The sequence below is a fragment of the Heliangelus exortis genome, chromosome 3 (genome assembly GCF_036169615.1).
Source record: "Heliangelus exortis chromosome 3, bHelExo1.hap1, whole genome shotgun sequence".
NCBI classification, from domain to species: Eukaryota; Metazoa; Chordata; class Aves; order Apodiformes; family Trochilidae; genus Heliangelus; species Heliangelus exortis.
In genome coordinates this window covers 69308107-69331639 of record NC_092424.1, presented here as the reverse complement: position 1 = coordinate 69331639, position 23533 = coordinate 69308107, and the positions used below count along the sequence as shown (strand labels likewise).

At 44.1% G+C, this 23533-nt stretch overlaps 1 protein-coding gene across 3 annotated transcripts in view; it reads right to left on the bottom strand.

Annotated features, from left to right (window-relative positions):
- Positions 1-5243: 5243 nt before the first annotated feature.
- Positions 5244-23533, bottom strand: part of METTL24 (methyltransferase like 24) — a 47407-nt gene continuing 29117 nt past the window's right edge. For all 3 annotated transcript variants that reach the window (XM_071741179.1, XM_071741180.1, XM_071741181.1), the window contains 2 exons: positions 22105-22333; positions 5244-5817 (listed from right to left, as the gene is read on the bottom strand). In XM_071741179.1, the coding sequence (XP_071597280.1) occupies positions 5503-5817; positions 22105-22333 (544 nt within the window). In that variant the 3' untranslated portion in view covers positions 5244-5502. The remainder of the gene's footprint in view (positions 5818-22104; positions 22334-23533) is intronic.

The window sequence follows — 23533 nt, the reverse complement described above, 5'->3', positions numbered from 1 at the left end:
ACCACCCAATGTACCTGGGTACTGTGGGCCAGGAGCCTGGGAGGAGAGCAGAGCTGGGCAATACCCATAATTGTGGCACTGAGCTATGCATCGGGGTGATGGCATACACAGCTTACACAGTCTGGGAAAGGGGACAGGACATTCTGCTGCAGTGAACTCCTGTGCAGGCATATTGCTGAGCATGTTGGTGGAGGGTCAGTCCCAAGACACACACTTGCCAGCAGACACCTGATGATTTGGGATGATTTGGCCCCGGTGCTCCTTCCCCGCCTGGATTTGTGTTGGGAACCTTCCTGTGCTGCTCTTGGCAGTAGGAGTCTGAAGGATGAGTCTCACTTTCTTTTGCAGATGCTGCTGAGAGCAGAGCCCTCTGGGGAGTCCTCTTTCTCTCAGACCAACCAGAAGGAAAAAAAGGTTTTAGTGAACTGTCTGCAGGAGATGCTGCCCAGACCAGGCACTCAGGAATATTTCAGCAATGCCAGGACAGGACAGCAGCCCTTTCCTTCTGCCCAAGCATGGCCATGCAAGTCACCAGTCTCCAGGCTGTGGCTATAACAGGACAATACCCTGCCCCTACTGGTTTTAATGGTGTGCTTTCTACTTGAAAGGGCCAGCTATCAGTGTTTCTGTGAAGGTCTGGTCTGTGAAGAGATGTGGAGTACACTGTTGCCATGTGGACACTGTAGGGTTCCTGGAAGGGAGATGATCACAACAAGCTCTTTGCCTGCTTCATGCCCTCTCTAGCTGTCCCCTCTCCTCCAGAGCTGCTCCTGGGCAGTGCCAATGCTCCCCACAAGGAGCAATCCTACAGGAGCAAGGCAGGCTCAAACATGGGTGCCAAATCTGTGCCAATGTCCTCATCATAGCTGGTTTGGTTAGAGAGCCAGCACATAGCATTAAATCTGGGGGACTTTGACTCATGGATCTTCAGCTCTGGCTGAATCAGCAAGAGCCTGTGGATACCAGTAGTCCTGGATCCTGCTTTTCTCTCCTAGCACTATCCAGAAGGGGCTGGAAATACCACCTGAGCAAGGTGTATGGCAGGGATCCTGCAGCAGGTAGGGGCTGATCATGCCTGGGTATGGCAGTGGGTGGACACACATTTCCCCCCGCCCTGGTGTCCCTGTCCTCTGTGGCAGTCAGCCAGCACCAGCTTGTGCCTCTGCACACTTACCTGTTGGCTCAGCCATAAGGAGATGGGAACAGAATTCATTTAAGAATTTTGCCTTTAGGCAAAAGACATCAATTAAAGAAAGAGGTAAGGGTGCAAAAGCAAGACCTGAGAAAGAAAGGCTGTAACTCTGCTGTAAGAGATGCTAAGTAGAAAGGCACAAAGTGTGTGTGAAAGAAGAGCTGTTCATTTTCTCCCATAATATCACATAAGTGCCTTCAGAATGACAAATGGTCTTTATCTATCTCATCTCTGAGATAAGGTTTCCTTAAAAATTACTGTAGTTATTGGAATCCTTTCTTGCAAAAGACCTATTTGCTACAGACTGAATTGTTCCTGACACTAGCTGGCAATCCTGAGCAAGAGATTAGTTGAGGGTTTACTAAACCCTTAGGCAAAGAATAACCAGGAAGACCCTTTACTCCATTTCTATAATTTACGTGCACATCACCATTTTTTCTTCAGGGCAATACTGAAAAAGCTTCAGGGCATCTGAAAAAGCTCACATAATTGTTTTAACCTCTGTCTAATGGTTTCTTAAACATATTATAATAAGCTACTAGGCTAGTTAATCTAATCAGGAGGAAAAAACACTGTGCAGTACTTGAGCCCATATTTTTATGCTTTTTATTAATAAATCATAGAATCATAGAATTTTCAAGGTTGGAAGTAACCTTTAAGTTCCTCAAGTTCTAACCCCCTTGCCATGGGCAGGGACACCACCCCCTAGATCAGGTTGCTCAGAGCCCCATCCATCCTGGCCATAGAAACTTCCAGGGATGGGGCTTCCACCACCTCTGGACAACCTTTGCCAGTGTCTCACCACCCTCATAGTAAAGAACTTCTTTCTAACTTCCAATCTCAATCTACCCTCCTCTAGTTTGTACCCATTCCCTCTAGTCCTGCCACTACCTGACATCCTAAAAAAGTCCAACAGCTTTCTTGTCAGCCCCCTTCAGATACTGGAAGGCTTCAATAAGGTCTCCTCAGAGCCTTCTTCCCTCCAGACTGAACAACCCCAACTCTCTCAGTCTGTCCTCACAGGAGAGGTGCTCCAGCCCTCTGATCATCCTTGTGGCCCTTCTCTGGGCACACTCCAGCACATCTATGTCTTTCTTTTAGTAGGGGCTCCAGAACTGGACACAGCACTGCAGGTGGGGTCTCATGAGAGCAGAGAGGGAGAATCAACTGCTGGCCACGCTTCTCTTGGTGCGGCCCCAAATCGGGGCTGGCAGCTGGGCTTTTGCCACCCCATTATTTGAAAAATGGGAGCTGTGCCATTCTGCAGTGCAGCAAGCATGAGAGTTTCAGCAAGCTAGATACCAGCTTAGGGAATCCTAGCACCCTCTTGCATATTAACCTATCTCCTCGTGGCCCTGCATTGTTGAGCAGCTTCCATAGTTAATGTGACAGAGTTTGCAGCAAGCATGGCTGTCATGGGGAAGGCACAACACTGTCAGAGAGTGTGGTTCCCTTGGCTGGCTATTACCAGGCTCAGGGACAGCAATATGCAGCACGGCCCTGTGTGAAGTGCTTTGCCCAGTGCCTTCGACATGGAGAATTCACCACAGCAGCAATCAATAGGTCATCTTGACTTTGAGGGCACCAGAGCTGAGGAGGTGATGTGCCCCACAGCATCCTTCTCTGGGTGACTGCAAAGCCCCTCAGCCCCTGCTCCTGGTGGGATGTGCAGGAGCAGAAGGAGAAGCTATACTTACACCAGAAAATAAAATGGTGCCAGGATGTATTCCACAGTCCTAAGGCAAAAAAAAAGATGGCCTGGGCATGTCTATCTGTTTACTATGCTCTCTAAGCTTCCCCAACAGGGTGCCAGCATCCAAGCTGTCCTTGGCCAAGATGACTCCATGGCTGCGTCTAGGAATCCTCTGGGAGAGTCCCAGATGGTCTGAGACAAAGTTGTGCCAGGGTTCTCAATAATTAAGCAGGGCTTGCTTAATGTACACAGGCACAGCTGGGATTATCACCTGGTCAGTAGTCCTGGTGTGGCTGCACCATCTTCCTTCTACCCTAAATGAGGCATTTGATGTGCAAAAGCCCATAGTAAGACCCCTTAGAATTAAGCTACAGTTCAAAAAATCCCAGTGTAACTAAAGAACTAGATGGATTTGATTTCCTTTTTCTTTCCCTTTTAAAAAGGAAAATAAAATGTGGAGGCAGTAAATCAGAGACTCTCTGTACAACACCAGGCACTGTCAGCATGACTGAAAGGCAGAAGATTAAAAAGCAGCATGACTTTGTTAAAAAAAATAAAAGGTTTGACATTTAACCACAAGTTAAATTTTCAAATGTGATTTGGAAGACTGGTACAAACCTGAATGCACAAGGCCCCAGAGCTGGCTTTCACTGAAGAGATTAAAATCCCCCCAATTTCCACCACCACCTCAGCCTTGTCCTTCACCATCAAAGCAGGGAGGGTATTTTTCTGCCTCTTCCAAAGCAGCCCAAGCCCTGTGGCCTCTGTGGCCAACATGGATGCTCAAAGTCAGACTAACTGAAGCAGTTTCAAACCCCACAATGGACTCTGCAGGTCCAGGTGGGAGGCAGGTGCTGGGGCCTGGGCAGGTCTAGCAGCCCCAGAGAGGTGGGAGAGGAGGAAAGCAGATGACTGGCTTGAGGCAAAGCCTGGGGAAGGGCTCAATCCACTTGTGAGGTGAAGAAATGGCACTGGGAGAAATCTGTCTCACCTGGCTGGAAGGAAGAGCTCCTGTTCTTTTGTTTCCACCTCTGGCTGCTTGATGTGAGCCTGTGGGTCTATCACAAAGCCCTTCTTCAGGAAGGAGAGGATGAGGGAGCTGAGGCAGCAGAGAGGGTGAAAAATGAAAGGGAGATATAAAAGGCAAGAGAGAAATGCCAGAATTACAAGAGAAGGATCAACATGGGGACAGAGAGGGACTTTATTAAAAACACAAGGCTGGGCTGAGGCACACCAAGGGGAGGAACCCTTCAGAGCCCTGCAGAAGTCAGAATCACAGAACAGTTTAGGTTGGAAGAGACACTTAAAGATCACCTACTCCAACCCCAGAAACCAAAGGCAGTTACAAAGGCATCATCAAAGACATGAAAGTGGTGTCATCTTGCATTTTAATACAAAGTTTAATGTCAAAATTATTTTAGAGGAAGAAAAAAAAACAACTAACCTGCTATAAATATTTTAGCTTTCACCTTGTCTTAGCTCCTTAGGGAATGGCCAGGGCTGCCTCCTGGGAGTGGCAGTCAAGCCACCCCAGGCTGCAGAGCCCCAGCACAGCTGCAGAGCAGACACCTGCCTGTGCCACTGCCTCCATCACCACTGGTGCAGAGCCAGGGGCTGGTCTGCTTGTGTCAGGAAAAGGCAGCCAGGACAGGGCAGTGGTGTGGAAGCATCAGAAATCCAAGAAGGCTCGCAGCCAAACATTCAACTAAACCCCACAAAAAAATGAACAAAAAAAGACCAGGTTTCACTTTCAGCTCTTTTAAATAAGCATCTCGCTAGATGAGGAAACATTTGCTGGAGCCACTGCAAGAGTATTTTAGAACAAGCCATTCTCTGAGCAGATGAACTAGGGAAGCCCTGTCTTCCGTGGCTGAAGGCTCTGGAGGGTGAGGAGGATGAGCTCTGGGGATAGCTCTTCCTGCAGCTGAATATCTCTGTCCCGTTCATTCCTGATGTCAGAAGTGCTTGTACTTGCTTCCTACAGCCAGACTGCCTCAAAGAGGCAAAGTCAGAGTACTCAGAAGCTGCTCCATCAAATAGGTAGGAATGTAGTTTGGTGGTAATTTCTGCCACATTCAGCTGAAATTTGCCAGTGGGCTGAGAGAATATACTGTGTGTGCCTAAAATTTGTTCCATGGGAAACAAGGCCAAAGTAAAGAAGGTGCAAATCAAAAGATGCTTGCTTTATAGAGAAGTAATACTTGCTCCTTTCTGAGAAAGGCACCTCCTCAAAAGCACTTTCCCATGCAAGGGTCAGTGCAGCTCAGTGAGCAGAGCATCCTGAGGCAGCCCTGGAGCCATGTCCTCCACATGGGCACACTCCAGCACAGAGGAGCCTGGGGAAGCCACACTGGTAGCTCCCCAGACAAACCTTTAGAGAAGCCTCTGCCCTCTGAGACAGCGTACCCACTGGCAAAGACACCACTATACAAATTTGCTCCATGTATCTTCTCCTGATGCCAGCTCTTTTCATAACATATAAAAATAAAAGCCAGACCATTTTGTTAGCAGTCACTGTCTGCATATTTTAGCAGCTCTAGCCAGTGACGCCAAAGTCCTTTTCAATAATGCTACAGAGCCAGATGGCTCACAGTCACACATCATAAATTCCTTTCAGTTATTTCCATCGTGTATTTACCCAGCTCAGTGTGTAACAGCTACTGGCATTGTAGGCTTCCTTTTTCAGAAACATCTGTGGCTTTGATAAGTCTTTGTAGGTATGGAAAAGCCTGAAGTCCTTCAACTCCAGTTCTCGGAGCAGACTGTACCAGTACCGCACCACGGTGCTGTCATTGCCACTGACCTCAAACCCGGGCCAGTGGACGTGCACCTCAACAACCAGCTGTCCTATCTGCTCAACAACATCTTCCAGGATCAAGTTTTCCAGAATCTTCCACTCGGCACTCTCCACATCTGCCTTGAGGACATCAATCTGCAACAGAAATATCATTACTATGTGAAAATGAGAGGCTTTGCAGTTATTCTCAACAATTTCTGAGGCCAGGTTTGTCCATTTTATAATACACATAGCTGTTCTGATATATAGTTCCTTTTTTATGAAAAGAAAAAACATTGTAAGGCTCAGAAAATTGTAAGGCTACCACAGTAAGTGAAGTGTCAGGCTTGCCTGTTTACAGCCCTCCTTCTGTATCTGGTCTGAAATACTTGGTACCCCAAGGTGTCTGATGCAGCCAATCCTACCATGTTCCTTCACAAATCTTGTGGTGGCATTAAAGCCATGGAGAAAAGAAAGCCACATCACTGAACAAAGACATTAAGGCACTATTGTTCCTTATTTCTCCAGCACAAAATCCTGTGACAGAAGAAAACACCTTAACAGTGATTACTGGCACCACAGTAGAGAAAGGCCCTCGTGTGCCAGATGCTACACCCACAAAAGGACTGTTTGAGACTTGACAGGGTGGCACATAAGGAGGCAATAGCTGGATACAACACATAAGTATAAGAGAAGGCCAAGCAAAATTAATAATATGAGCAGTCCAGGTCACAAGCCACCCATGGCCAAGCTGCTGTATGAAGCTTTTGCAGACATTGCTACTGATGAGTGAGGGAGACCAAATCAAAGGAGAATTACACAAAGACTCTGCACAGTTTCAAGGGCAGATCCTCCCAGGACTGAAGGATAGCAGTAAAGAAGCCATGAAGTTGTTTGAGGGGAAAAATACAACTAATAAGCAAGTGCCTTGTTTCAACTTTAAACCAGTATTTTATTTGGCCATTAGATATTCAGCAAAAAAGCTTCTCACAGCTCAACACAACTGAAGTTTTGACTTTGCTTCATGATTAGCTGGAGGGAAGGAAATTGTATGCTTTAATAAAAGAACATTTTATCACAGTGTCACACCTGGCAGAAAATTATGATGGCAACAGTGCTCACAAGCTGCAGAGCTCAAGGGTTTGTGTTTTCCAGAGCCCAACAGGGAAAACTTTCTCTTTGAGTGCAGGGTTTGCTTGTGCCTGTTTCACCTGAGCTACTGCTGCTGCCCATCTGCTCATGGTCAAGATGTGTTTGAAGTAAAAACTGAATACACTTAGAGTCAAGAATAGCTTAAAAAAAAACCAAAACAACAAACAAAACAAAGCAAAAAAACCAGCCAAAATCAAACAACAGAAAAAAAGCAGACTCTCTCCAGAGACTTCTCAAACTCTTGAGGCCGTGTTGAAAAAAAGCACAAGATAGAAATATGGGTAGGTAGTACAAAGGCATTGCCAAAGAAACTGCTTTCCTAAGATGTGCCATCCCAGGATGCCTCACCAGTATCAGGCCATGCCCAGGCTGCTCATGGACCCTGAGAACCCCTCTGCCTGTGAGCTCTGCTTCGTAGGGGCTGCAACCCAAAACCACAGCCCATGGCAAGGTTTGGGTGAGGCGAGCTGCCAGGCATCTCATGTGGCTGCTTCTGTCACTGTGCCTTGGCTAAGGGAAACACTGCTGAATCCTCAACTTCACCCATAAATGACTAATGAAGGGAATTTATACGCAAAAGCCAAAGAGCAGGGCCAGGACTGTAAATAATTTGGCTGTCCACTTCTGTATGGAGACACTTCCACATGTCCACTTCGGTAGACAGATGGAGTTGAGAGAAGGAAGACTGCCTCATGTCTTGCCACACTCCTCATCCTGAACCTATGATTAGAGACCAAAACCCCATGCCAAAAGATAGAGAAGTTGTGGATGCCCCCTCCCTGGAAGTGTCCAAGTCCAGGTTGGATGGGGCTTTGAGCAGCCTGGTACAGTGGAAGCTGCCCATGGCAGAGTGAAGCATCAGAATGGGACTGGGTAGGATTGAGATCTGAGGACCCTATGCAAGGCAGCTGCCCGAAAGGGCTTGGCCATGCCCTAGTTTCCAATGGGGTGGTTGTGCCTACCTTCCCTTATTCTCCATATGGCTGACCAGAGGGACCTGGGGCTGATCTGCTGAGGTATAGAGCCCTCCTTAGGGGCCATGCTCTGGTGCCACAGATGGGCATGGGATGGCAAGAACCAGTAGGTGTCAAATGCTTGCTGTTTCTCATCTCCAGCTATAAAACAAGGGTATTAATCATCAAACTCTTGCTGCATGGTGAAAGGGCTGTGCCCATGAAGGGGCTGTCAGACTTTAGCGGGACAGGCTGTGAAAGAGCTGAAAATGAAACACTGTTTTCAGGGCAGGACTTGGAGAGTGGGACTTGAATGAGGTCCACGGTCACAGGCTGAATAATGACAAGCAAAGACACTGCCTATCTGCTCATTAAGGAGGCATTGTGCCTCCTCCACACAGAGGGAGGCAGGGGGCCAGTGGAAAACGACTGAGGGATTATGGAATTAAAGCCTGTATTGTAGCACGTCCACATGGGGAGAGGAGACGAAGGTTGCACAGACAACCTTAGCTCTGGTATTTCCTAACTTGACCCTGCAACAAAGAGCCTGTCAGTCTGTCCATACGTGGGTCAGTGAAACAGTTTAACATAGCTCTGCTTTGGGTTCAAGGGGAGGCTGAATGCAAATGTTGCTGCTCATGACATTTCAGCCGAGAATTACTTCATGGTTGAGCTCACTTGTTTCCCTTTATACTTTTAAATAGGTTACTTATTTTTCAGATATCAACTCACAGCTCTACCTGGAAGGCAATTTTGTAGGTAGTTTTGATTGCATAAACGTGCAGTCACCATAGGACCATGATGCCACACTTCAGAAACCATGGATTTTTATCTTTGGGAGGTTTCTGCAACTTTGAAAGGAGACAAATTATTAAATTTTTGGTTTTTTTAAGAGAGGCAAGAAAGATTTCCAAGTGTTTGCTTTTGTTTTCCCATTATCTTCCTTTATAGCAACAGTAGGACATTTTTTCCCATGGTAATGCTTCCAGTCATCATCCAGGTTTGTTCTTCTCTTGTGCCACTAAATGCTGCTCTGGCTGCTCAGCAGGCACTCTGTATGCTCTGCACTGTATTGCTAAATTGATCCAAAAAGAGGCTGCTAACCAATGTTTCCATAGGATTAAACAAGTTGCTGCAGTAATTGCTTAAACACATACTGAAATGACCAGGGAAGAAACACAAGTCTGGTGAGGATGTGCTGCATACAGAAACCAGATGCTCTTCATTGCCTGCACTGCCCAGAGATCCAGAGGGAGGCAGATATCCATCCCTACACATCAACTCCTGTGACAGCCTTCCAAGCAAGGGGTCCACCTCGGCCCAGAGTCTCCATTTTATGCCACAAACAGGGTAAAATAAACAGCAGAACAGCTTTATGTCAGAGTATCTGAGCAAATAACAACCTAACGCTGAAGCAAGTTTTGTGATGATTATACTGTGCTCAGGAGATATTTACCCTCAGTGATAAGCAGCACACTACTGATAAGAAATGCACTACCACCTTCCAGATGCCTTGATTCAAAGTGCCAATGAAAGGATTAGTGGACAAATCTATCTATTCAGAGCTCTAATTCACTTGGGAGCACAGCTGGAGTCTGCTGCTGAAAGTATATCCTGGAGGGCAAAGATCTACAGCTCCTGAAGGTAAAGGACAGCAGTCGATTGCCTGCTGGCTTTGAGCACTTGCAGACTCAGGATGATTCCCCTTATCTTCCACAAACTAACTAGGTTATCAGAGAAAAGTTAAAAATGTGGATTTTAAAATGTTTTCTCAGCATTTATCTCCCTGGGAAAAGCAGCGCAGCAGTTACACTCAGAGAATAAAATAAAAAAAAGCCTTTCCTCATGCACAACCAAGCATATAGGACAGCTGAAAAAGAAAGTGTCTTAGTTAGCAAAGGTTAATATGTAATATATGGAGGCTCATTTCTTCTTTTTAAGGCACTGATTTGGTACAACTGTGCATCATTTCCAAAAGCAGAGATCAGAGCTCCATTTGCCCTGATTGTTTCTGAAATACCAGGCTTAACCAGGATTTCAGGCCCTGAGCTGCTCCATGGGCACCATTTAAAGCTCCCTGTGGAGAAGAGTCAATTGAGAGTGAGTAGCTGGAGGAAGCAATACAGCTGTATTACTTCCAGCATGAACTCAGCACGGGGAAGCAGCAGCCAGGAAAGGCGAAAAATGGCAAATGTGGTACAGGTCAGGCAAGGAGGATCCCTCCCTTTCCATGGGAGCAGCTCAGTGGTGAAACTTGGGAGCAGAAGAGCATAGCTCAGAACCACCCTGTCCTCCTGAACCACAGCACTCGCTGCACTCAGGATTAGAGGCTGTGAGAAATGACCCTTTGTTCCAGCTCCCCAACACCAAGTTACAATTTTTACACCAGCTGTACAGCAAGATGAACTCTGCTTGCTTATGCATCAGTTTTTCCCCCTTCCACCTCAGTAAAGCTCTCTATTTTCAGCAGACAAAACACTAGAAAAAGCTGTCTAATTCATATTTTGATAGCACATGACTTTGCATGTAACAAACATGTTCCTGTGTGTAGTTTTTTTTAAAACGTACTTCCTTCTTTTCCCATCTGTAACCTTTCAGCATGATACTTTTCATTCCTTCCTCACTTTTCATTCCTTCCAAAATGCATCCAGCCCCTCCTCACCAGCAGGCAACCCTCTGGATGTCAAGTCTCCTTTCATTCCCTTTTATTCTGAGCCGAGGCTGTAATTGATGGCAGACAGGATGCCACAGACAGGATGCCACGTAGCCTAATAGCAATTTACTCTCCCAGCAGCTTGTGACAGCCTCTCCCCATGCTCCCTGCCATCAGTGGGACTGGGAACCATCCCGGCTCTCCCTGAGGCATCTGGCAGGGAGATGGGGAGTGTGGGTACAGTCTGAGCAACACAGATACTGAAATCAGGAGAAAAGTCAGTCACTACTGGTTTACAGTCATGTACAGCTCCAAACAGCAGCACTTCTCCTTCAAACTACCTCCCTTCCTTCCTACTCACATTTACATTCCCCTCCGTGATGGTCTGGCATGGCCAACTTCAAAATTACTCTGGGGCAAATTGGAGATTATTCACTCCCAAAGTGACAGATTGGGCACATCTTCAAGTATCTGCTTGAGGCATCAAAGCCACAAAGCTGGTTTGTACAGTTGGGTGCCTACATGGTCTTTGGTCTTTTTTTACAGTAAAGGGCAACTATCCAGTTGAAGTCACTTATACAATATACATATCACCAAAACAAAAAAAGCCAGTGAATGCAAACAGGCTTCATTCCTCTGCTTTCACTGATTATCTTCCACAGCCTTGCAAGTGACAGTGAAGTCTTTTTTCTCCTAGTTTCAGTGCTGTGCTTCCATGAAAGCACTGCACAGCAGGGGCAGGATATTAAGTCATTTTATGTTTACCACTTAGGCTGGAGAAAATGTTTCAAAATCATATTGAGAAAACTTATATAACTTCCTCTGGCAGCCAGTTGCCAGTATAGAGACAGCTTCCCAGAAGCAGCAGCAACCCAAAAGGACAAACATACCCATCCAGAAAGCCCACCCAGTGCACACAGGAGGCATCAATCTCAGCAGATTGCTCAGGAGCACTATGAGCATCCCACCTGTGCTGTCCCCACTGGGGACTGCTCCCAGTGAGGACCACATGGGAATCTCGAGTCCCTCTCATAGCTGCAGAGTCCAGGTGTGGGGATGACCTGAATCCTCCCCCTTCTTTCCTTGGTCTCTGATGCCAAGATGTTTCCCACATACTCTCTCCATCTGGAATCAATTTTTCTCTGCAGGCTCGTATCAGCCACCCCCTACTCCTCCAGTCCAGGCCAGTTAAGCCATGTCACTTGCAGCAGTGGACAGGCAAATAAGAAGAGGCCTTTTAGCTGTCAGGAAATTTTTTTTCAATGCTACTTTACCAGAAGACAAAATAATCTCTGAACAAACAGCCACCATCTGACTTCTCGGGAGATCAGCACAGCCTGAAATCTTTTCTCCTTGACTGCATTTGTTCAGTCAGGAGGCTGCAACGTTTCACCTGTGGCCTTCTTGTCATCATGTACATCTTTCTTCACTGTGGGATTAGTTCTTGGCATCTTCCCATCTTAACTCACGTTGGGCACTGGACCAGCCAGAGATGGTAGCTCTCTCATTTAATCATCTTCTGACCATGAAATGCACATGTCCTTAAGCCTGAACTGATTTTCAGACAGGTATGATGGGTTTAGCTAGCATTAAGCTATAATGACCTTAAAGCTAGATGTGCTGTTTTTACCATCTTGTCTAGCTTTTTACCCTGCAAGACCAAGGCTCCTGTACAGCAGCCCAGAGAACAGGATTGACAAGGCTTCAGTATGGGACAGGCCAGCACTACATGTAGACAACACCGAGGGAGTGGACCTTCCCCTCACACAAATTCTGAGCACCAAAGATCTTGGTCTCCCACCTCTTTAAAACAAGACTGGTCTCCAGACCAAGCAATCAGCACCTCATGGGTAGCTGAGCACCCTAAGTGATGCCTCCTCAGACTAAAGAGAGTGAAGAGCCAATGTAAGGACTTGAGCCCCCCAGAAGTGACCTCCTGACCTGGAGAGTGGCAGCAGCTCACAAGTGTGCATCCCTGCTCAGAAACATGGTGCTCCAGCTCCTGTTTGCACCGTGTTAATGCTTTTCAGTTTGCACAGCTGCCTTTCTGCTGTGCAGAATGATGAAAACATCATCCCCTCACCAGGTCCCTCAATCTGATGGCTGGATCGTCCAAATGAGAAAAATCCCACAGGGGAGCTCCAGGAGTCCTGATCTTAAATTATTTATCAGCCCGATCAGCAGCAGGAACTCTGCTCACCAAAGCCCATGCTGCTAGCAGACTTTTAAAACATTGCATGTATTCCATCAGCATCCAGGAGCTCAGGCTGGAAGAGCAGCAGCTCCGCACGCAGCCCTGGCTGAGCACACGGGTTGCTTTGCAAAGAGCGCACTCAGCCATCTAATCTCACAGGAGATGTCCTGCTGCCTGCTCCCCCTGCAAAGAGGGAAAATCCTTTCATTTCTCTGCTTTTGATCTTCTCTGCCAGACTCAGCTGGATGCCTGTGGGAACGGATGTTTACTCAAAAGAAGAAATGCTGTACACTGGACCCTCAAGTCTCTTCATTAAAGGGGAACAAACATTTGCAGTCTGTGCTGCTCCAGCACCAAGCAAGGACAGAGGGACCCAGCTCTGTGTTTACATAAGGTCACGTTGTCCTGATCTTACTAAAGGTGACAGCCAACAGCAACAAGACAAACACATGAGGAGGGGACAAGGGGGCAGTCAGCTCAGGAGGTTTGCATTAAGAAGACAAATAATTAAGCAGCAATTTACCCCAAAGCCCCAAGGAGCAAGACCTGTGCAAGAAAAACAGGATTTAGGCTACCGTAAAATAGTTGTACATCATCAGCAGCATTCTGGCTGCAAGACCTGCTATAGTTTTTTATGAATACAGTGTCTGCAGAAGCCTGCAAAATAGGAATAATTGAAGAGAAGGCTCAGAGTCCCACTTCCAAAAAGAGCAGGCTACTTCTTAAAGGGTATCTCTCGCAGACTGACACATGGCTCCAGTATAACTGAACAGCTCTAATTCAATCTGGTGGAGGATGTGGTTCCCATCTGCATTAGCCAGTGCACCATAAAGCCCTTTAAGATGGGACCCCTTCAGGGGGATCTATTTGTTTCTCTCAGTTTCTGATTCAAGGTGCCAGCCTGCCTCTCTTCTGCTTCATGGTTTGCCTGTCTGCCACGCTGTTTGCTTGCAATGGTGGCAGAGGAAAGCAGTGTGTTTCTGAAAATATGGATAAGGAACTCCTTGCATGACTCTCAAATTTCATCTGGGACAAGCAGTGGAGAGATGATGTGGCTGTGATAAAGGATATGTGGCAGGGATAAAGAGGGACACCTTAAACTGCTGTCAGATCAAAGATGACATCAGAAAGGATTCAGACAGTAAGGTGAAACTATTCAAGCATGGGATCACCAATTGTCATGAAAAGAAATTGACAACAGTGGATTCAGGAAAGTGGGGAAGAACAGGCTGCTAGAGACAGAGTGGGGAATATTTACAGAGCTCTGAAGTGCTCTAGACAGGGAATTTATCTGAAGAGCTTGTTAATGACACTTACTCTCTAGAAATTCTGAGAAAGATGGGTAGCAGGAAAAGACCAAGATGCTTATGGAAAGGGGTTTGCTCTGAATTCTCATAAAACCAGTGTCCCGTCATGGACCACCACCCCGAGTAGATACCCAGCACCTTAGCTGAATTAAAACTGTGCCAATTCATAGCCCTGTGCTGAGACTGGTGTTAATGGCACAGAGCAGGATGTGGGGAATAAGAACACAAGCCTGAGCACATGCCCTGCATCTGGTACCACCTTGTGAAGCAGGACAGCCTGCCCCCAAACTCCAGTTTCAGTGGGAGGAGGGAACCAGGAGCGACTGCATTCTGCATTCTCACAGCACCAGCAGAAGCAGCAGGACACCAATGGTGACTCCACGGTGTCTGCAGTGAGTGCCAGGCTCTATTGAATTCAACTCTTTAACACAGAAATAGTGGTACACTGCTGCTGTCAAAAAGGAGGTGGAATGGTATATTCATGCACCAAACTGTGCTGGGAATTGAGCGCAGCTTGTGCAGCCCTCAGGTACAGCTGGGGGAAAGGAGATTTTTAACACCTGATTTTTCTGAAGGGTCTTCTTTAACAACAACAGACAACCAAAAAGTATAACAAGCCCTAAAAAAATCATCCTTCCTTTCTACATTTTAGCTGACAAAAAATGTGCTTTGAAAGTCGTTTTGTTTTGTTTTTTTAAAGAGACCTGCATACATTCTATTTCAACAGCATAGTAGTTTCATTACAATTCAGGCATTAGACTGGCCCTTTTCCTAGGAGAAGAAAAGACTATGGATCACACCACATTCAGCCCACGTTATCATTATAAAGATCTTTGCTCAGTGCCTGACAATTGCATACTACACCTCAGGTCGGTCCCTTAGAAACACTCCTATTCTTAACATTATCTTGAGAACTTCTCCTGGTGGAAAGAATTTAAATGAGGTGAAGGGAGCAAGAGAAAAGGAATGTGTGTGAGGCATTCGTTGGACACAGCACAGGGAGAGGGAGAGGTGGTGAGCAGTAAATCACTGTCCAAAGACCTTTACTTCCAGAAACTTGTCAACCCCACTTCTCCTTGCAGCCAACTTTTCAATCTACTTACGACTGAAATACTTTACAGACTCAGCTGACTAAGCAAAAGCAGAGCAATTACCACACTGACTTCGTTATCACAAAAATTAAAAAATATGTGCATCCAGGAAAGAAACCCTGTGTGTCAGGAGGTTGTAGATTACTCAGGGGAAACCATTACAAGGTTATGGAAGGCAGCATTTCCAACTGCAGCTGTGAACATCTGCACTAATTCAATTGCCCCTTTTCAGCAACTGCAGTAGAATTTGTTAACTCACTGACACACCCCCAAACAAAAGGCTTGGTGCTCAAACTGCAGCTCTGCTGTAACTCCGAGGAATTTAGTAGCGTTATACAGAGAATTAATTTGGCCCAGCATGTACAAACATATCCTCAAAGGGACTGAATGCCTGTGTTACAGGCAATACTTCTCACAAGAACTCTTAAATCAAATTAGAGAGCTAGAGGCAGATGCTTGTTGTAGAGTAACGTGCTCTCCAGCACTCTGAGCTTTTGTTTATATGGTACGACTTGGAAAAAAAAAAAAAAAAACCAAAGAAAATTTACTTCACATTTTCTGTCAAGCTTGTCCAGTGTTATTATCTGGGATGCTCTCACTTTCTGGGCAGCCAGCATGGAAATCAGGCATGTGAGACAGGTTTGCAGAAGTCTGAAAGCCTGATCTCAGGGCCTGTCCTAGAGATGCTGAGCACAGAGCTGAGTTTTTCAGCACAGTCACCAGGGCAGCTCCTACATCCTGCAGTGTTTTTCTCTGTGCGTGCCTTTAAATTACCACACACCTGGCACAGCAGGCCAAACTCTTCCTGCATTCATTCATATCTGTATGGTCCTACACAGAATAGGAGACTGGAGGAAAAAAAAAACCAAACCATGGGGGAATTGACAGATGGAATTTTTAAGGCTGCACTCCCCCTCCTATTCCCACCACTCCTGCTGGTGCTGCCACCGATACTGCCCCTGCCTCCACTGCCATCACATTAACAATTACTCAGTTGCCACTTCTTATCCCATCTGTTTTTTGTGGGTCATTTACATGTGCACACATTATAAACATGGCTCAGGCCACATCTGCTAGTATTGTCCCACTATGTGTTAAAAACAAAGCAAAACAGAAGCACAAATACATCACTACAAGAGACCTATGCTGCTTGCAGTGGTGAGAAACTCTGACTTTCAGGAATATCCAACCTGCAGTACACATGAAATTTCAAATCACCCTCCTAGTTGATTAAAAATTACTCCAAATATCCAGTTTGAGAATGGCTGAAATAATTCCCTACCAGGAAAAACAAGACAGAAAAGTGGGAATTACCTGTCAAGTCTCTGGGTGTCCCAGTAATTTGCTACATCTGAGAGGGACACTTCTGGCAGGTCTGGGGAATATGTTTCTCTCTGTGCTCACCACTAATGGCATTTTCTTATGCTGTAGGAGTACTGGTGTTTGAAGATGTTCCTACATCTTGTTATAGGAAAAGAGCATAGGAAGAGTTGGCCATCAGTCTCAGCTGAATGATTCCTGTGTGATTCTGGGGCAAGTTACTCAAGATGGGATGCACTTCACCCAGCCTTAGACATCTAAATCCAAACCAACTGCCCAAGCTCCCTTTATACACAACAGAGAACTTCTGAAAGCCAGCTGTGCAGCTCATGTCATTCAGCCTGTTTTAAATGTCTACCCTTGGATGAGATGAGCTTCACTTTAACAGTTTCCCTTGAGTTTATGAGGAACACAACTGCTATCTCAAATGTATAAATTTAAATTAATGGAGGTGAGGTCCATGTTTTTTCACCCCTTGGCAGGTAATTTATTCAGACTACAAGTGTCTACAGCTATGGTATTACATCTGCCTGGTACAAAATGGTCCAGTGTTAACATGAGACTTTACTGTGCTGTTAGTCCTGCTACAAGTAGACCAGGACCAGCCACTTACATTAAAAAAAATAAATAAAATAAACTAGTGCTCTGGGACAGATCTCTTTCTACTGTGCTACGCAGAAACTGATATAACAAAGAGACAGAATGATGTGTCTACATAAAAGTAAAGGAGATGACAAGCAGTTCAGACTTTTCCAGGGATGGAAGGGGAATGAGGCTGTCACAGCCTGAGCCTCATCGGGACTTCTGAATAGTACTGATTGCTGATGCTCCAGCTGCAGGAGGGACAGTGAAACCCAAATAAGATGTTATAGGAAATGCAGGGTCTTTCATATCAGAAGAGACTTTCAGAGAGGCTGGTATGATAACCCTACCAAAGCAAAGGCTGTTCTTCACAAATCTATGTAGATGGTATAACAGCTGCAGAACAAGGACCACTTAAGCCTAAAGACCATTAATTGCACAAGAAAACTTGGATGTGAAAACAATGAGGCTAAAGCTCAGATGAAGGGTGGGTTTTTTTCCCTTTAGAATTGAGATTCTGGAAAAGCCCCAAATAAGCATAATAAAACAAAGAAAAAATTAAGCCCTTTCAAGACACAAGTCCAAACATTTACTTAAGGATTTGTATGATGCAGCAATTCACGAGATAGGGCCTCATTTGGTCTGTCTGACACTAAGCCAAATGGAGAGAGATTACATCTCAGAACTTGTTCTCCTTGCCTCAGCAAGGGGAAGAGAGGGGGCTGTTCCCTGACTGCAGCAGCAGCACTAACAAGGACTTTCCTCTGGAGCTCCTGGCTTCTCATCCTGAGCTCAGGCTTCCACATCAGGACACAGACCAGTTTCCAGGCACTCCAGAGGGTACTGAGGCCCTTCTGTGACTTAAGTTGGTGGCTGAGCTCTGTTTATAAACACCACATGTTGAACTTGGGCATGGCAGCCCTTTAGTGAACGTAACTCACACCCAGGCTCCCTGTGCAATACCTGAAGTCTACTTTGCAAGGGCTAATCAAAGTTAAAATGATTTTGTCTAGGGAAAGTCAAGAATACAAAAGACTCTTCTGGCCCCTGCAGTCCTGAGGTGTGTGAGTAAAGAGTAAGCTGCATGGATTTGGTAGCTCCAAAACTTGAGCATGGGCTTTTCCCAACCCAGAGAGTTAATTTTTTAATTTTATTAATCAAACCTCCATGCACAACTAATTTGCTACAGTTTTCCCAGGGCTTTTATTTTATATTTATTTGTGTACTCCTGACAGAGCCAATTTCAAACCAAAAGGGTAAATAAATTTCCTTTGATCTTTGCTCTTTCACCCCAGTCTTCCTAGTCTGAAAGTGAAGCACAAAATAGACTCCATCTGCTTCAGGTGAGGAGCAGGTGATAAATTTCTTGCTAAGGAGGAGATGAGATTATTAATCAAAATGGGTTCAGGGTGTAGTGTTTTGAAGTTGAGTGTTAAATAACAGGTGAAAGGGAGGAGGTTTTTCCTTTTAGAACCTAACATCTAAGCCTGTTCAATAAAATGAAGCAGACATCTGTTAGCCAGGTTGTCACAGGAAAAAAAAAAAAAGAAAAAAAAAAAGAAAAAAAGAAAAAAAAAAAAAGAAGAAAAAAAAAGAAAAAAAAGAAAAAAAAGAAAAAAGAAAAAAAGGAAAAAAGGAAAAAAAAGAAAAAAAAGGAAAAAAAGGAAAAAAGAAAAAAAGAAAAAAAAAGAAAAAAAGAAAGAAAAAAAAAAAGAAAAAAAAGAAAAAAAAAAAAAAAGAAAAAAAAAGAAAAAAAAAGAAAAAAAGAAAAGAAAGAAAAAAAAGGAAAAAAAAAAAGAAAAAAAAAAAGAAAAAAAAAAGAAAAAAAGAAAAAAAAAAAAAAAAGAAAAATTCCTGAAGAGCCAGTGTAAATTAAAGCCTTCAAATCAAAATAGCAACTCTAAAAATTGCTTTGTGTTTCTTTTCATAATGGCACAGTTTGGTCTCTGTTCAAGATGACTTAAGTGGCAGAAGTAGAATGCAACTCTGCTGTCCACTGAAAGTTACAGCTATGAACACCTCCTGATTCAACAAAGGGTTTAGTTCGCATTCTCTGATTCTCCTTTCCAGCTAAATTTGTTTTCCAAGAAACCATCTCACCCACTACAAAAGAATGCAAAGTTCCCTATCCAGTTATCACCAACCTATGTGAAACACCAGCACTGTAGCATCCTCAGCCTGGTAATTAGTTAGAGAATATGAAAGCAAAAGCTTTCACAAACTTGAACTCCATTGTACTAAGAAATAAAACCTTATGCATTCAGTGGCTTTCTCCTTTTCTTCTGCTGTTTGTCAGCAGTGTGTTTCAGTGTGCATGTTCAGCAAAAAAAGTAGAGAAGAAAAAAAAGGTGAGCAAGATCAATTTTTGTATCCTTATTCTTCCCTGTTGCTGATAAAATACTGCTCTTAAAAGATACCACCATTAAAATTTCAGTTTAAATCTGTGTACCAGGAAATAGGACTCTCCCTACATCCTTTGGAGATTATTCCAGGGCTTAAAAGATTTCACACTCTGACAGTTCCTCAAAATACTATGACTACATGTTTCTTTTGTCAGTCTCATTCTAATACAGTATTAGCCAAGTCCTCCACCTCCAGGCTATTTACACTCCCCAGAGAACTGAGGACCTGTTACAGCCACAGTTAGAAAGATCAAGTTCTTTTAATCTTTCCTCTTATCCACTCTAACAACAAAATATCATGATAGGTTTCCCTTTCTGTGGTTTGATGTCCCAGTACTGATTGCAGAATAGCAGGTGTGCTGTCATTCAAGCCAGAGTGTAAATGAGACCATCCAAGTTCTTTGATTGCCTCACACACAAAGCCCCCAGATTGCATATTTTCTTTTCAAGGCTAAAATAGTAAGAACTTCAGGGGCCTTGTCTCTCTTCTCTAGATCAGCGTGATCCTAAGTCTCTTGACATCAGTGGAAATATTCTCAATCACTTGGAGGGTCTTGGATCAACTCCCAAATCTCAAAGAATAAAAGCCAGAGGAAAATGAGGCATTAAGTTGAAATACAAGTGCCTGGAATTCCTGCCTTGAAGTGGGAACGGAACAACTTTGAGGGCAGGCGGAAGGATTTTAAAATTAAAAAGAATGGTAGGAAGAGCATGTTTTAACTTTCTAATTGAAAAAAGTGCTTTGGAAAATATTCTGTGAAACTGTTTTGCATTAACTTATTTATTTAGTCAAGGGAACATTCCACTCATATTCACTGGAAGAATGAAAACCTGAATGTCACAGTATTTATTTTGATGTTCTCTTCATAAATTGGAGGTTATGGGTGTCTTTACACAACGTACAACTTCCCAGGCTACTGCCTTCAAATGAAGGAAAAGCTACACAGAACAATGTGAGGAGGGTCATCCCATTCAGGTATTTCACAAATAAGCAGTAACACAAGACTGCAGAGTGTGTAATAGCTTTATCCTCAAGGGGAGAAAGTCAGCTCCTGACTTCACTAATGCCAGAGTTTTGCACAGAAGCATTACCCAAATGCTGTTACATATAAAAATACCAAATACTGCTCTATACCAGAGCTGTATACACCGTTCATAATGAATCAACACACCTAAACAAATCCTGTGCCATGTGTACTCAACCACAAGAAAACCTGATAGCTCGTGTTACATGTGCATTATCTTCCCCAGCTGGATGCTTTCACCCACAAAAATTATACACTCTGAATTCTTAGCTACACACTTCTCATTCACAGAAGGTCTCCCAGCCACCCTCTATTACCATAACTGAGAAGTGCTGGTTCTCAGCAGGGCTGGTGTGTCACAAGACTCATACACTTTTTCTGGATCGGGTCATTAATCATTTGCTCTGTGAGTAATTCTTCTAAAATCAAAACAATCGACGTAAGGCACACGTCAAAGGAAAGCCATCTATCTCTCTCCACAGATGTTTCACTAATGCACAGCCTGGTGTAGTTACAGTATGACTAAGAAGGAGGAAAAAAACTTTTTTCTGCTGTTATCTTCAAAATGGTACAATCAGTAAAGCTGAACCAAAATAATAAAGAAAAGCACGAAGTGAACTGAAAAGGACATCTTGCACTTTATGGTGCCAAACTAAACAAACATTGTACTGCTCTGTTAGCTTTGTAAATCTTACAGTTAAGCTCTTCCTTAGCTCAGGCTGCCTGTTTCTTAAAAGACAAAGACAAGCAGAACTAGCTGGAGGCAATGAATTATATCAGCATTCGAATTCATGCTTGTATATCCTCTGAAGGAAAAACTCCCTTAAAAGCTATCTAAGGAACTTCCTCAAATGTATTCTGGCAACAGTTATTTAAGACTTGAAGATTTCTGATGTCTTTGCAGTTCCTTAAAAACAAACCGGGAAATTATAAAACCTCCACAGTTTGCTGCCAATTTCAAAACAGGATGTTTTTGTTGTTGATGACTGTAATTAGGACCATTGACCTTGAAAATGTAAACAACCCATCTGTTACATCTTCTAATTATTGTTGCAAATATTTTTTTTTCTTTATAAACTTGGCTGTATGAATAGTTTAGTGTTCATATTCAGGCAAAGACAAGAATTTCCACAGGACTGAAAATACAAAAAAACAATGCTGAGGGGAAATGGAAGGGAGAAGAAGAGAAGTAGTTAGCATATGTCTAGTGATTTAAAATCAAGGTGGGTGTTAATCAGAAAACAGAAAAAGCAAAACAGAAAATGCACCCCTGCATTATGAAATGTATTACAGTATTGCTGAAGAAACACCCAATGTCAGGAAATAACCCTGGAAAGTGTTTGAACTCCTGCCTGAGACAGCAAGGAGGAAGTTCTGTAGATTTCATAGACTCACAGAATGGTTTGGGCTGGAAGGAACCTTCAAGCTCACCTAGTTCCAGCCCCCCTGCATGCCCCAGACACCTCCCACTAGACCACACTGCTCAAAGCCCCATCCAACCTGGCCTTGAGCACTTCCCAGAGCAGGGATTGAGGGGGGGTGGGTAGCAGTAGTTGTGGTAGCCACAACTTCCCTGAGCACAACCTGTCCCAGTGTCTCACCAGCCTCACAAGGAAGAATTTCTTCCTAATGTCTAACATAAATCTACCTTCTTCCAGTTTAAAGCCATTACCCTTTGTCCTATTGCTACATGCCCTTATAAGAAGTCCCTCCCCAGCTTTCTTACAATCCTGCAACCAGAAACCTGACCCCCGGAGTCCTTACCTTCTGATGTCCAAATTCATTCAATATTGTGCCCAGCTTCTTCGTGTTGCTGTGAAGTTTATGAGCAGCAATGGCTGGGTTTGGATCCCTCCAGTCAATGGAGAGGCGATGATACCAGAGGTGCTGACCCTCATGAATGTGGGCTGACTTGATGCTGGGGTCAAAACGATGCACTTCACATCCACTGTTGGCCATGCTGATCTCAAACTGGTTGTCATCATTGCCAAGCCTAAAAAACAAAAAAAAGATGTTGAAAAAAAAAAAAATGCTGCAAAAAGAACTACTAGGGAGTAGGACTTTCTGAGGATTCATAGTAAACGATGGTAAAATCCAACCTATTTGTTCCTGAAGATAAGTGGAGGAGCTGTTTTGCTCTTTCTTAGGTTATACCTGCAGCACTGAGCACAATCTAACCCCAATTCTTGCTGAGATAACCAGAAATAAAGCAGTAATACTTGCTGAAGATTTAAGTAGTTGAGATAAAAGAAATTTAGAGGAACCTGTGGTTTGGGGGTTTTTTCAGTGTCATAACTGACCTTAAGAAACTTTTAATGCAAAATTTCATTTCTAGAATGAAACTAATGGAGTGGATTGGATAAACTACCCTCACCAGAAAATTCAAGCTCAATGCAATATACTGCATACAGTTAGGATGAAGGGCTATTTTCAAGGCAAGAATGAAACCTCCTTTAGCCAGGCTGATAGCCTTCCCAAGGTGCTTTTTCATAATTCAGAAGTAGCCATCATTGATAAGAAAATAAATGCAGTTTTAGAACCTTTGTGCTGTTACTATTCCTATATTTCCAATTTGCTTTCTCCTGACAAGATTACAGTACTTCCCTTAGTCCCCACTGCACAAACTCCCAATAACCAACCTGTAAGCAGAAGAGGAAATACATTTAAAATTTATTCAGTACTGTTTTGTAGAAATCAGGCACATTTCCCACTGCTTACATAATCTGGTGTTACAAAGATGAGCCACAATGGTCACCAACAGGGGAACCAAATGCCTCTCCTTCTCTGTGCACAGGAAAACACAGATAAAAAGCAAATTTAAAGATAACCCCTTCAACAACAGTAGTAGAGCTGTTACACAGACTTGAGAGAAAGATTGCTACTAATTTGGCAAAGATTCCAAGGAATAAGAAAAATTAATAGCCCCATTGTACAGCAGTGTTGTCTCATCTCCTCTCTCTGCACAGAAAAGAAGGCTGTGCCATATTTCCACCTCCTACAGACCATTGGTTCACAGACAGTACACTAGAACTAAAAAAATTCTGGTATTTATCATTGCACTCACACATCTGGACCACAGGCCTTCCCTGCTGCGTACAAATAGGATGTCCTCTTATTTCTACTTCTCCACGCTTGTTCCAAGTGTGGTTCAAATAGAACACGTAACAATGTTTAGAAGACCAAGTGTTTTGGA